General features: G+C 35.6%; 1 protein-coding gene across 4 annotated transcripts in view; it reads left to right on the top strand.

The window, feature by feature from the left end:
• LOC126814445 (uncharacterized) overlaps window positions 1-12292 on the top strand; it is a 34949-nt gene extending 22657 nt beyond the window's left edge. For 2 of the 4 annotated variants that reach the window (XM_056099402.1, XM_050539579.2), the window contains exons 2-3: window positions 4780-5350; window positions 9828-12292. In XM_056099402.1, coding sequence (XP_055955377.1) covers window positions 5012-5350; window positions 9828-11105 — 1617 coding nt within the window. In that variant the 5' untranslated portion in view covers window positions 4780-5011 and the 3' untranslated portion in view covers window positions 11106-12292. Of the gene's footprint in view, window positions 1-1255; window positions 1371-2713; window positions 2794-4779; window positions 5351-9827 lie in introns of those variants that run through there. The other 2 variants (XM_050539574.1, XM_050539575.2) reach the window with 2 other exon arrangements.
• Window positions 12293-13387: the final 1095 nt, after the last annotated feature.

Genomic DNA, 13387 nt, shown 5'->3' with positions numbered 1-13387 from the left:
CCGTTCCGCTTATGGTAAGCAGAGATAAACAATTTGATTGGTTGATCTTCGAATTGAGTAAATGTTCATGCTTATTGTCCCCCGCCTTTCGAAGAAAGCAGGGAACTATTAAAATGGGTTCGTCCGTCTGTCTGTTTGTCTGTCCGTTCCGCTTAGGGTAAGCAGAGATAAACAATTTGATTGGTTGATGCTTTGGGACACTATAACTTTAGTTCTAATTAAGTAGATAAACAATTTGATTGGTTGATGCTTTGGGACACTATAACTTTAGTTCTAATTAAGTGAGAGTGATGAAACTTGGTGTATAGTTTCATTACAGTAATACCTTGACTAAGATCGATAATGAGCATTTTCTGCTCAGATTAAGCAGAGCGATAAGCAATTTGATTTGCTGAGACTTTGGAACACAATAACTCTCCTTCGAATTGAGTATGTTTTCCCCTTAATATGCTATAATTATTCCATCAAAAACATTGTATGCTTAGACTATAAGTAAAGATATACTGTTTGATTGTTCAATACTTTGTAAAAGATAATTTGTGATAAATTTATATGTGTCCTCTAATTATTTTCCTATTTCGGCGGGGGACATCAGCCTCACTGTTGGCTTGTTTTTTTAAAAATCTGTTGACATTATTATATGCTATAAAACTACATAAATGATAATATGATAATTTATTATGGCGATTAATTCGTTGTCAGAATCTCACATCAATGGCCACTCGGCAAACCTCGCCAGATTCCGTTACTCTACAGGAATCTGCTGAGGTTTGTCGTGTGATCTATGGTCAGAATGTTGTGCGAGTTATAAATAGACAATTTTTCCCTTAATTTTTTTCTCCCCTCTTCCTGCATTTTTGGGGTGACTTTTTGGTCTAGAATTGGAGAAAAGGGATCTAATTTGCAATTTCATAGCAGTTTTGGGTAATACTAATGATATTACAGCGGAGGGATAGGGGGTGTAAAGTGTCCTTCTGCAGAGCAATCATTGTGTCGGAAGTGAGATTTTCACCCCAGTCAACTTCAAATCCGCGTAGCAAAAAATCTAAATGGTCAACCCCCTACAAAATTATGATGAGGAGATTGCCAAATGTTGTTCCCATTGTGCCTACAAAGATTGGAACCAACGGAATGGTGAGCAAAAAGCTACAGCCTGTGATGTTACAGCCATTTAACATTGAAGTCAATGGGCAAATAATTGCTAGTCTGAGACCAAGTGAATTTCAGTCATTACTGCGCACGCGCTTAGTTCAATAGCTTTTGTTATCCAGACGAATAGTTTGTTCCCGAACTGTAGGGGATTCCCCTGTTCGCCATTTGCAAAAGTTATCTCAATATCTGATGTAAAACCATTTGTTACTGACTTACTGGTATGTAATCATCCTTTTATCCGTTATTCCTGTTCTAAAATATTATCATATCAGATTGTCCTTGAAGAGAAACGACCATCTACCAGACCCGTAGGCTATCACATACGGAAGTGAAAGGTGTAAAATTAAAGCTACTTAGTAGGCTATATAGGCCTATAGGCTAATTTATTATTTTTTTTTTTTTAGAAGACACCCCATGGGTCATTTTCGATAGACACTTTTAATATTTCATGGAGCTAAGATCTATTCTGGGTAATAGACCTGAGCCCTTTAGTTGGTAATCTCGCCATTTGACTTTGTTCATTAAAGGAGCTAAATCGCTAACATTTGGGACCAAGAAATTCACAAAAGTGGGTCGCAACGCATATAATACTGTAATATGAATGTATATAAACTGATTTACATTTAATGGTTTCCGTTTTTACTCCAATTTCAAATCAGTTATGTTCGGCGAAATAAGTCAGCGACCTCAATTGAGTGCAAATTTCTAGCGTCTAGTTATTCTAGTCTACATAACTCCATTTGATTTGGTGCAATGTGTCTAGCCTCGTCCTTCGAGTCTCTCAATACGACTTGAACTGGGGCTGAAGCGCATTATGGTACACGATTCGTGTACCAATGTTAAAAAAATTATTTTATCTTAAATATCGGATATCAGAAGCTCATCTTTTCCCGGTAAGTTTACATCATCAATGTTGATTTAAATTGACCAATAATTCGTGTTTTCGATGTCGAAGATTTTGGAGGATTTTGAGTTACGGACTTAGGTCCTTTAATGTAAGACAAGAAGAAGTTGAACTGTCAACACTCATCAGGCATTGTTGCCAGCAATGTCACTGACAGTCACACAGCAATTTAAAATGAAAGTAAAAGTAGAATCACACTGGAAATTTTTGTAGTTCCAATCCAAAGTTCATAGAAAATACCATATTAATTAAAAGTTAGCATTGCACTGAGTTATTAAAATATTGGGGACAGATAGTGAGCAGTGGACAGTGTTAAAATTCATGATTGATGATTAGACAAATTAATGAAGTTATTTTGATGATAATTTAATGATTAATAGATGAATTAAATTCCTCTGAAAATATTTATATGTAATAATGTAAAATAAAGAATGATTTGTCATGACCAAACTTTAAAATCTGATGTAATAATGAATACTAATATAAATATCCCAATAGGGCAATAGCCTATAGGATTGGTTTTATACTATACTATAGTAAAATATTCATAAATGAACACTCCTTATTAATAAGCTTTGATTAGTACCCTATTGCTATGAGTCACAGACCAAAGTAAGCAACGTAATAATATTATACTTCCTGTTTGGAGTTTAGTTGAAGATTTATGTATCTATGTAGGCCCAATGTGTAAAATGACAAGAAATTAGATGTGTTTTATATAATTACAGACTTAGTGGGTATAAATATGATAGTAATCAGTAGGCTTGTAATTATGTATGGACTAATTTATTACTATAAATATTTTAATAGATTATTTTAAATCTTTTGTGTATATATGCTGTCATTTGTCATTTTGGGTGTTTATATATTTGCTGTGAATATATGATTTAGTAGAAGAGTATTTAGAAGAAAACATCTTAATATACTATTCAAAAAAAGTAGGGGATATTTGATTTTTAAGTGTTATTAAAGTCACCTAATGAAACTGACGAAGAAACAAATGACAAAATGAAATGAAGTTCACATTCATCGATTTATTCCAAATGATCGTTAGACTAAGTAAGGCACAGACTGACCATTATAAGGGTAAAATGATACCCGGGGTCAAACAGCAAAGTTACCACAGCATCACAACCAAGTACGTAACCTCTGTCCAAGCATGTCCCAGACATGCTCGATGGGGGAGAGGTCGGGACTCAGTGCTGGCCAAGGTAATGTGGTGATGTTCTGTTGTTCGAGGTAACCTGTAACGATCCTGGCCCTGTGACATCTTGCGTTGTCATCCTGGAAGATGAAACGGCGGCCATGACGTCGTGCGAACGGCACAACATGGACTGCCAAGATGTTGTCCCGGTAGTACTGGCCTGTAACACGCCCTGCAACAACATGTAAAGCCGTTCTTCCAGCAACACCATAACAGAACCACCCCCAAATCGATCATGTCTGATGACGTTAACGTCTTGGAAGCGCTCGTTTCGACGACGCCACACCCTCCTACGTCTGTCCAAAAAATCAACAGTGAACCATGACTCATCTGAAAACATCACATTGCTCCAGCGTCGATTATCCCAGTGTTGACGATCCCTACACCAACGACGTCTTGCCTGAATGTGATGATCTCTCAAACAAGGGATCACGCGAGGACGTCGGGCGCGAAGGTGACCCCTATGCAGTCGATTCCGAATGGTCTGGCCACTCACTCTCACACCAGTGTCTGAATAACAACCTATTATTGTCAAATAACAACACATTAGTATAATTACTGCAACGAATATTCGATAATTTGCAGAAAATGGAAATGGTTATGCAGTTATCTCCCTTTACAACCGATAAATAGATGTTAGATTGCTATTCAGATTAATCATCTTCTTTTGCGACGAAATTAAAATAAGAAAAACAAATATTTTGTTGTGTATAAGATGGCCAGCAGTCTATAAATAACTATTTCAACCGTATCGTCAGGAGGTATGTCCTTTACCAAAAAAAGCACTGCATATGTTTATATTTATTTTTTTATGTCAATTATTAAACATACATTATGCAAGAGCTAAATCTGTCTATCGTAGGTCTTTCTTTAGGCCTGAAATCTTATCTAAATAATTAATTATACATTAACTAACTTATCCAGACCATAATCAACTCTCGATGTCAAGGCTAGCCTTCGATATCTAGAGGTCACAGTTTTCACCTGATTTTGCTGAAACTTAAAATGGATCTTTATAACCCAAAGATCTTGGTTCCTTTAAATATTCGCCCATAGCATTTTTAGCTTGTGAATTCTCTAGAGGTCACAATTTTTTATCCAATTTTAAAAACCTTTGAAATATATCACCATTCCACTATAATGAAGGTTGAATTCACATTTCGGGAAAATCGAAATGAAACTGCCGAACAAAACAGCCGCTCTTTGTACGTAAATTGTGTAAAAGTATGCAATGCGAAGGTTATCTGATTTTATATCCCAAAAATCTCAGTCCCTTTTGATATTTGCATATTTCAGACCATATCTTTCTGGATTTTGGACCCTGATAGTACGAAAAATCTCATTTGTTTTTAGTTTGTTCTCTATCCATCTCTTGCAAAGTGGGTGTATATCTTGCCTGACAACCGCTGTTTGAGATTTTGATAAAAATGTGGATTCTGTTTACGTATTGGAGATGAGAGCATACCATGTTTGATTTATATAGATTTATTGAGGTAAATTTATTATAATATAATTTCAGATTTGAAGAAGTGTTATCTACACCATATTAAAAATGTTTAGAGTGGTAAAAGATGAATTTCATCTGCCTGCTGTATATATATAGTGCAATCAATGATCAAAGATATTATAAAAGTAGCATACTGTTCATCATGATTTGAAGAAGTTGCAGAAAACTTGCACACTTCCCTGACGGAATTGGCTCAAATTGTTGATTATAAGCCTATGCATTTTACCATTTGAATATTGACAAAATGACGTCTTACAGATTAGAGAAAGAAAAACGACTTGATGAAAATCCAATTGGACATGCCCATAATTTATATAAAAAATGTCATATTTATTCAACTGACTTAGAAACTGATATCAAAACAAAATTGGCAGAATCAATTTATAAAATTCTACGAAAAAGTCAGAGAAATCAGCCACTTAAAAAAGTTTTTAATTTCCCAAGTTTTATGGAAGTTATTGAAGTTACTATTTCCAATGGCCATTTTGAGTTAGAAAAATCTGCTAAAGCTTTCTTGGAGTTAGAGAGATATTTTAAATTACTATACTTTAATCCATGGAAAACTGAATTTTGGACATTGAAGGTATGTATTTCATTTGATGTTTGTTTTCATTAGTAAGGATGTTAATATGGAGACTTAAAATCGACTGTGCTATGCAAATATGATTGTGACCATTTCTTTGAGGATTTTTTTTTTCAATTTTTTATAGAGGTCCACATTCATAATGTGGATGTACATGTATTATGCAGTCGCCCCGGTCTGTGTGTGTGTGTGTCTCCCTATCGCTTACAGGCCGCAAATCTTGATGGATCGTCTTAAAACTAAGGATGATCCTGATTGTTTTTAGTGTATGTCTGATCCCCATTGTAGAGCCACGCCCAATTTTTGTGTGTCTCTGTTTGTCACCTACGGGCCAAAATTCATAATGGATCGTCTTGAAACTTGGCATACTTAAGCCCTATACCATAAGGATGTTCCCTATTGTTTTTGGTGCATGCCCGGTCCCTAGGGGCAGAACCACGCCCAATTTGTACATGTGTCTGTCGCCTACAGGCCGCAATACTAAATGGATCATCTCGAAACTATTTACTCTTATTCCTTATATCCTATTATTTTTGGTGCATGCCCGACCCCAAGGGACAGAGGTACACCCAATTTTTTATATGTGTCTGTTTGCCGTCTACAGGCCGCATTTCTTGACATATTGTCTGGAAACTTTGCATATTTATTCCTTATACACTATGGGTCATCCCTATTGTTTTGGTGTATGCCCAAACCCCCAGGGGCAGAGCCATGCCATGTTCTCTTTGTATGTCTGTGTGTCACCTACAGGCCGCAATTCTTAATGGCTTATCTTCAAGACTTTTCATGTAGGCGTATATTGTCGCCCCTCTCTGTCCGCCCACAATTCGTAGACACTCTACAGGTCATAATTCTTAACTGATTTTGACGAAACTTGATAGGCTTATCTCTAAAAGATCTTGGTTCCTTTCGATATTGGCATGTATCGAATCAAAACTTAGTGGATTATGGCCAATGATTGTACGAAAAATCACGTTTTTAGCTTGTGGACACTCTAGAGGTCACAATTATTATCCGATTTAGATGAAACTTAATATAAAATGTAAGTTTATAACCCAATGATCTTAGTTCCTTTTGATATTCGCGCATATTATTCGATTTAGATGAAACTTAAAATGTATGTTTATAACCCAAAGATCTTAGTTCCTTTCGATATTCGCGCATATCAGACCCTAACTTCCTGGATTATGGCCCCAGATTGTATGAAAAATCCTGTTTTGGCTTGTGGTCCCCCTAGAGATCACAATTTTTATCTGATTTATAAAAAACTTAAAATATATCCCTGTTACACCATAACGATGGTTGAGTTCGAATTTTGTGAAAATCGGACCAAAACTGCTGGACAAAATGGTCGCTCCTGAAACAAAAATAGTGTTAAAGCATGGCATATCAAGGTTGTGGATCCGATTTTGATGAAACTTTAAATTTATGTTTATATCACAAAGATCTTGGTTCCTTGCAATAATCGCGCATATCGGAAATTAACTTCCTGGATTATGGCCCCTGATTGTTCCAAAAATCATGTTTTTAGCTTTTGGACCCTCTAGAAATCATAATTTGGATTCAATTTTAAAAACTGTTTAAATGTATCACCGTTACACCCCAATAAAGGTTGAGTTTGAATTTCATAAAAAATTTTATCCCATTTTGTTGAAACTTGAAATGTAAGTTTATAACCCAAAGATCTTGGTTCTGTTTGATATTCACGCATATCGGATCGTAAATTCCTGAATTATGGCCCCTGATTGTACTAGAAATCACGTTTTTAGCTTGTGGAAACTATAGTGGTCATAATTTTTATCCGATTTCAAAAAACGTTTGAATATATCACCGTTACACCCTAAGGATGGCTGAGAACGATTTTCCTAAAAATCGGACCAAAACTGACAGACAAAATGGCCGTCCCTCGTACTCAAAAAGCATAAAAATATGATATATCAAGGTTGTGGACTCTCTAGAGGTCACAATTTTCTTCTGATTTTAATGAAACTTAAAATTTAAGTTTATATCCCAAAGATTTTGGTTCCTTTTGATATTCACGCATATCGAATTGTAATATCCTGAATTATGGCCCCTCATTGTACGAAATATCGCGTTTTTAGCTTGAGGTTCCTCTAGAGGTCACAATTATAATCTGATTTAAAAAAAACGTTTGAATATATCACCTTTACACCCTAAGGATGGTTGAGCTCGAATTTCGTGAAAATCGGACCAAAACTGACAGACATAATGGCCACCCCTCATACTCAAATAGCGTAAAAATATGGTATATCAAGGTTGTGGACCCTCTAGAGGTGACAATTTTCTTCTGATTTTGATGAAACTTGAAATGTAAAGATCTTGGTTCCTTTCGATATTCCCACCATTGGTCCAGTTGATGCTCTAGAGGCTAAAGTTTATATCCGATTGACTTTAAACAGTGTTTAAGGTCATGAGACGAAGAATCCTATTGAATTTCATAGATTTCCGATAATTACTGCCAAAGTTATGGCCCTTGATCACTTTGAAAAATCTTGTGCACTCTAGAGGCTAAAGTTATCACCAGATTGACTTCAGATTGATACACAGAGTTTAAGATCTTGAGACGAACAAGTTTATTGATTTTCAATGAATTTTTTATAAAAGACTTGAACAGCTAAATCCATGATATTAAAAGTTTTGTATACTAAACGTTAGCATGGGGCAGAACTTTATAAAAACCAAACAAATTCTAATGGTTTTCTGATAATTACTTCATGAGTTGTTAGTCTTAATCAGATTTTAGTGTATTATAAATGTTTCATTACCGAAAAAAGTAAAAATATGCGACAACACTTGTTGACTGCCCGGATGATTTAGCTGCTGTGGGTGTATGTTTCGTTGCCTGGCAACCTATCCTTTTAGTCAACTGCAAATTATTTACTAATATTGATTCAATGAAATAAACTGAATAACAACACAGAAAAAGGAAAATAGATGGCTATGAATGATTAATACATGTGGTTTCCAAAATTTGATAAATTAACTAATAATGACTTCAGATAGTAAAATCAGCATTTGGTTTACCTATTGGCTTAAATTTCTAATGTTTTGATATTAGCAATTAACTAAAATTAAAGTTTCTCTTAAAATAGGTCTGTCTGTCTGTACGTGTGTCTGTCTGTCCATCACACTTTTTGGGACACAATAACTCTCCTTCTAATTGAGGTAGAATGTTCAAACTTGGTGTAGGTGTTAGGGATCAGGGTGGCTAAGTGGGTAAGATGCTGGCTCGCTAGCCTTGAGGTCAGGTGTTCGATCCAGGCATTGGCTGAGAAAGTTCATCCAGTTTTTCTGGCGTGGTTCCCCCTTGTCAGTGATGCAGGGTGGAGGGCCTGACAAGGACAGCTGTCTAGTTGTTCGGATGGGACAATAAACCAAGGCTTGCATGTAAAAGATCCCTTGACAGTTGGAATCTGATATAAGAGTAGACCATAGTGCCGCTGTCCGATCAAAATTTCTCTCAAAGCACACTGGATGGCGTATGCCCGTCCTCATTATCCAAGTTCGGAGCAGAACAGTAGGACGTTAAACCCAATTTCATTTCATTTCATTTGGTCTGTGCCTTGATGGAGTTTGAAGATGAGCATTTTCTGCTTGGGGTAAGCAGGGGTGGCGGTGCGTGTATGCGTTGCATCATACGGTCTCATTGAGTCAACTGGCGTGATTTTGATTCCTCGGTTGTATGTGACAAGGAGTAGGGTCGCCTGCCCAACCTCGTGGGTTTTCTCCGGGTCCTCCGGTTTCCTCCCACTGCTAAAGACCCTTACGCGCAAGTTAATTATTGAAATAAAATTGAACCATATGTTAGTGCCGAAATGACCTAGTTTGTGTCGTGTGGACGTTAAACCCCATTTCTCTCTTTCTATCTTTCTCTGATTGGTCGAGAGTTTGGAACACAATAACTCTCCTTCGAATTGAGTTAGAATGTTCATACTTGGTGTAGTTGTTTATTAGGTGAATGCCTTGATGGAGTTCGAAGATAAGAATTTTCTGCTTAGGGTAAGCAGAGATTAGCAATTTGATTGGTTGATGCTTTGGGACACAATTACTTTAGTTCTAATTGGCTTGTTTTCTTTTGTTTGATGTTCTGGATTTTATATTTACCGATACTAGATTCATTTTGACTTTACAATAACATCTGCTGACAAGTTTTATCACTGTGTCTTGTATCTAAGTTGTGTAGTGTAAACAGTCAATGAAAATGTAGCTTTTCCATTCCAATCATGCCAAGATATTGTCCACTGATCTATATAAATTCACTAATGCAGCTGTGATTATCCATATGAACCCAAGCCAACCTAAACAATAGATCCTATGCAGTGTAGAAGACAGAATGAAATTAAATATATTTAAATACTGCTAAATTATATGTCGAAATATGTTATTATACTTCAGGCAATATGTAATAGCATTATCGAAAATACAATAGTTTTTTATTGTTTTTTGTTTTTTTTAGCTTTATTCGGGATTCTACAATGCCAAGGTCAAATCTCATCTTAGTAAACCAGAAGAGTTATTTTATTTAATTGGCTATAAAAAGGTTAGTGATGACCAGTTAGTTCTTCCAGAACGTTTTGACAGAGACCGCATCCTTGATGTTTGTTTTGAGTGTCTGGTTGCAGCTGTTGAATGTGCAACAATTAATGATATGTACAACGAAATAAAACATAAAGGGGGAGAAATTACAGATGCACTCGAGTGGAGGAAAACAGATAAAAGACCGAGTGAGGATGTTTTAGCTGATAAACTCAAAGCCCGATCTTTATACTGCGGTTTAGGTAATACATTTGATTATGATCCTTACCCATACAATGATGAGGTAAAACCGTCTAGAAAAAAAATTGATGACAGGGACTATGATCAATTGTTTGTTGATGTTAATCCTTTAAAAACTATGACCAAACACATTGATGATACGATGGAAAATGAAATTCCCTTTATGGATGATAATAGTGGCAATAAATATTATTCCTACCCAGAAGCAACACAAGATGAACATATGAAGGCCAGTTTGCAGGAAGTGAAATTAAAAGAAGAAAGAAGTTTAAGACGTTCGAAAAAAAATGACAATGACTGGGAATATGTGAATAAGAAAAATCTTATGCCTAATGAAAATCATGATTTAGATTTGAAATCCATGAATTTATCATTATCAAGTAAAAAAGAGGATATTATATTTGTTAATGGAAGAGAAGGTCGAAGATACAACACAACTGGAAGTAGTCATTCTAATATTGTAACCCACGACAAGATTTATAATCAACCATTTGAATCTAATAGACATCCTGCTACAAAAAACACCCCATTGTTAAACAATGTTTCTTTTTTGGAAAGTAGCGATTCTGGAGCTAGAAGTCAACCCGTGAGAACAAGGGAAGGTTTTGGCAGTCATAAAATTGAGATGGATGGCAGCACTTACATGTCAAACTATTTTGATGCCTCAATGAACAAACAAACGACAACAGGAGCTTCTAGTGAACATGATTTCAAGACTAAGACAAGAATAAGCCGACGATGGATATGTGCGTCATGTACTGCAGAAAATGATATCGAATATGAAATCTGTGGTATGTGTCACAAAAGTAAATATCAAGGCCCAGATTTAGATATCCCCAAAGCTGGTGACATGAAAAAGGTGTGTACAAGTTGTACTTTAGAGAATTTGCCATCAGCAGAAATTTGTGATGTATGTCATGAGAAACTGAAACCCTGTAATGTTCAGACCTATGTGTAGATATATTGTTATGTGATATATATATATATATATAGAGCGCTTACTGTAATACAATGTCTTTCTTTGTTGTACTGATTTAATATTTTAATTGTGGTCATGGGAAAGCAGTTACTGATAAGTAAGATGATATTGTCACCAGCCTTGTTCATACTGTTACTATCTGTCCTTTTTATATGCCAACATGGAAATGTGGTCATATATTGTTGTGGGCCCAGTCCATCAATCCGGCCTCCATTATTGCTTGTAGACGCTCTACCTTTATAGACAGTGTTTAAGGTCATTAGAGGAAGAAGCCTATGGATTTTCCATGATTTCCAGTAATTACTGCCAGAATTATGGTCCTTGATTACTTCAAAATATCTTGTGGATGCTCTACAGGCCAAAGATATTCGAATGATTTTAAATTTATATTTGTTTTCCGATAATTACTTTTAGTAATTGAATTTAAGTGTATTGTAAATGCCTCATTTAATACCACAAAAAAAATATATGCGACAAGCCTTCTTGGCTGCCCGGGCGCATTAGCTGCTGTGGACATGTTTGTTTAAAAGAATTGAGAAGTGAATTCTAGGATTCCTAAGAACTGTTTACAGAATATAATATTCAGATCTGTTTAGAGATATTTGAAGGGGTCATGTTGTACCTAACCTCAAAATTACATATTATTAAAGATGTTCCTGTCAATCTCTGTAAATGGTTGACAAATGAAATGAAATGAAATGGGGTTTAACGTCCTACTGTTCTGCTCCTAACCTGGGCTAATGAAGACGGGATAAATGGTTGACAAATCTTTTATAAAATTATGAACATACCTCAATAAATTCACAGTACTAAAGCTTGAGGGCTAAATTAGTAAATAAGTGCAACTACATGTACTAGTATTTGAGTGTATTCATATTTATTAAGCAATAATAAAAAAAATGTCACTATAAATAGGGTGAAATCTTATATTATAGAACTCTTGAAACTAAATCAACTGTAACAAAGTAAAAATTATTACACTTCCCCATTTTAATTCATTTAGAGCTGTATTCCCGTATAAATTAACTTTTGAGAATAACGGACTGTTGTATGTTTGTATATCACCACAAACGACAGGAGTATTATGTCCATTATTTTACAGCATGAATTATTAATGTACATTCATTTTGATTAACGAAAAAATAAAAGATTGAATCAGTATTTAATTAGCATAATACAATAAATATTCAGATTTTATGAAAACTATGGCATGATAATGGAAAAAAAATATTCTTTTTCCTAGCAAATCTGCCGGATTTCTTTCATATGTCATCCAGAATGGAACGTATAGTTTGATCACCTGTGTCTGTCGGACGTTTCTCGTCGCTAATTTACAGCATATATTGCGATGCAGTTTTGGTGGTAGGCAACTCCGGCAAATTCAATCATTTCATTTTCGATACTGGCAGTCATGATGAGCATATTCTGCTTCGGCCAAGTAGAGATAAGCAATCTGATCAGCTTTTAGTATTGCTGGATCTGTTTGGAACAAGGGAAGGGCAGCGGGAAAAGGGGGCACGATCTTGTCATTCAGGAAAATGGAACATGATGACATTGACGCGGGCATTTGCATGAGTATTTGAGTTTTCTCTTTCGAAATTTGAGGGCACTTTTTCAGAAATGAGGGCTTTTTTTCAGAAGAGAGGTCAAATAGTCACACACACACCCCTACATGTATACCCAGGTAGGAAATCTCACCGGATTCGTGCATCCTCAAACATTTCTGGTTCCTTTTGTTTTTATACGCCCACATGGAAATGTGGACGTATATTGCCGTCGCGTTCGCCCATCGTCCACAATTTCTGATCTGATTGTTTTAAAATTGATATATGTCGTTGGCTTTAGTGAGATGAAGAAGTCTATTTAATTTCAATAATTTCTGTTTATTACGTCTAGAGTTATGGCCCTTGTTTCACTTTGTTGCACCTTGTGAATACACTAACGCCAAAAGTTATCATCCGATCTTTGTGAAATGTAAATGCTTTATTTAAATTAGTGAAACGAAGAAGCCTATTGAATTTCAGCAATTTCCGTTTATTATGCCTAGAGTTATGGCCCTTGTTTCACTTTATTGAACCTTGTGAACGCTCATAACGCCAAAAGTTATCATCTGATCTTTGTGAAATTTATATGCATCATTTAGATTAGTGAAACCACAAAGCTTATTGAATTTCAGCAATTTACAATAATTACTTCTAGAGTTATGGCCCTTGTTTCACTTTGTTCAACCTTGTTAATGCTCGATTGATGAAAGTTATCAT

The sequence above is a fragment of the Patella vulgata genome, chromosome 3 (genome assembly GCF_932274485.2).
Source record: "Patella vulgata chromosome 3, xgPatVulg1.2, whole genome shotgun sequence".
Lineage (NCBI taxonomy): Eukaryota > Metazoa > Mollusca > Gastropoda > Patellidae > Patella > Patella vulgata.
The sequence above is the reverse complement of the archived record's forward strand: the minus strand, read 5'-3'. Positions and strand labels throughout refer to the sequence as shown.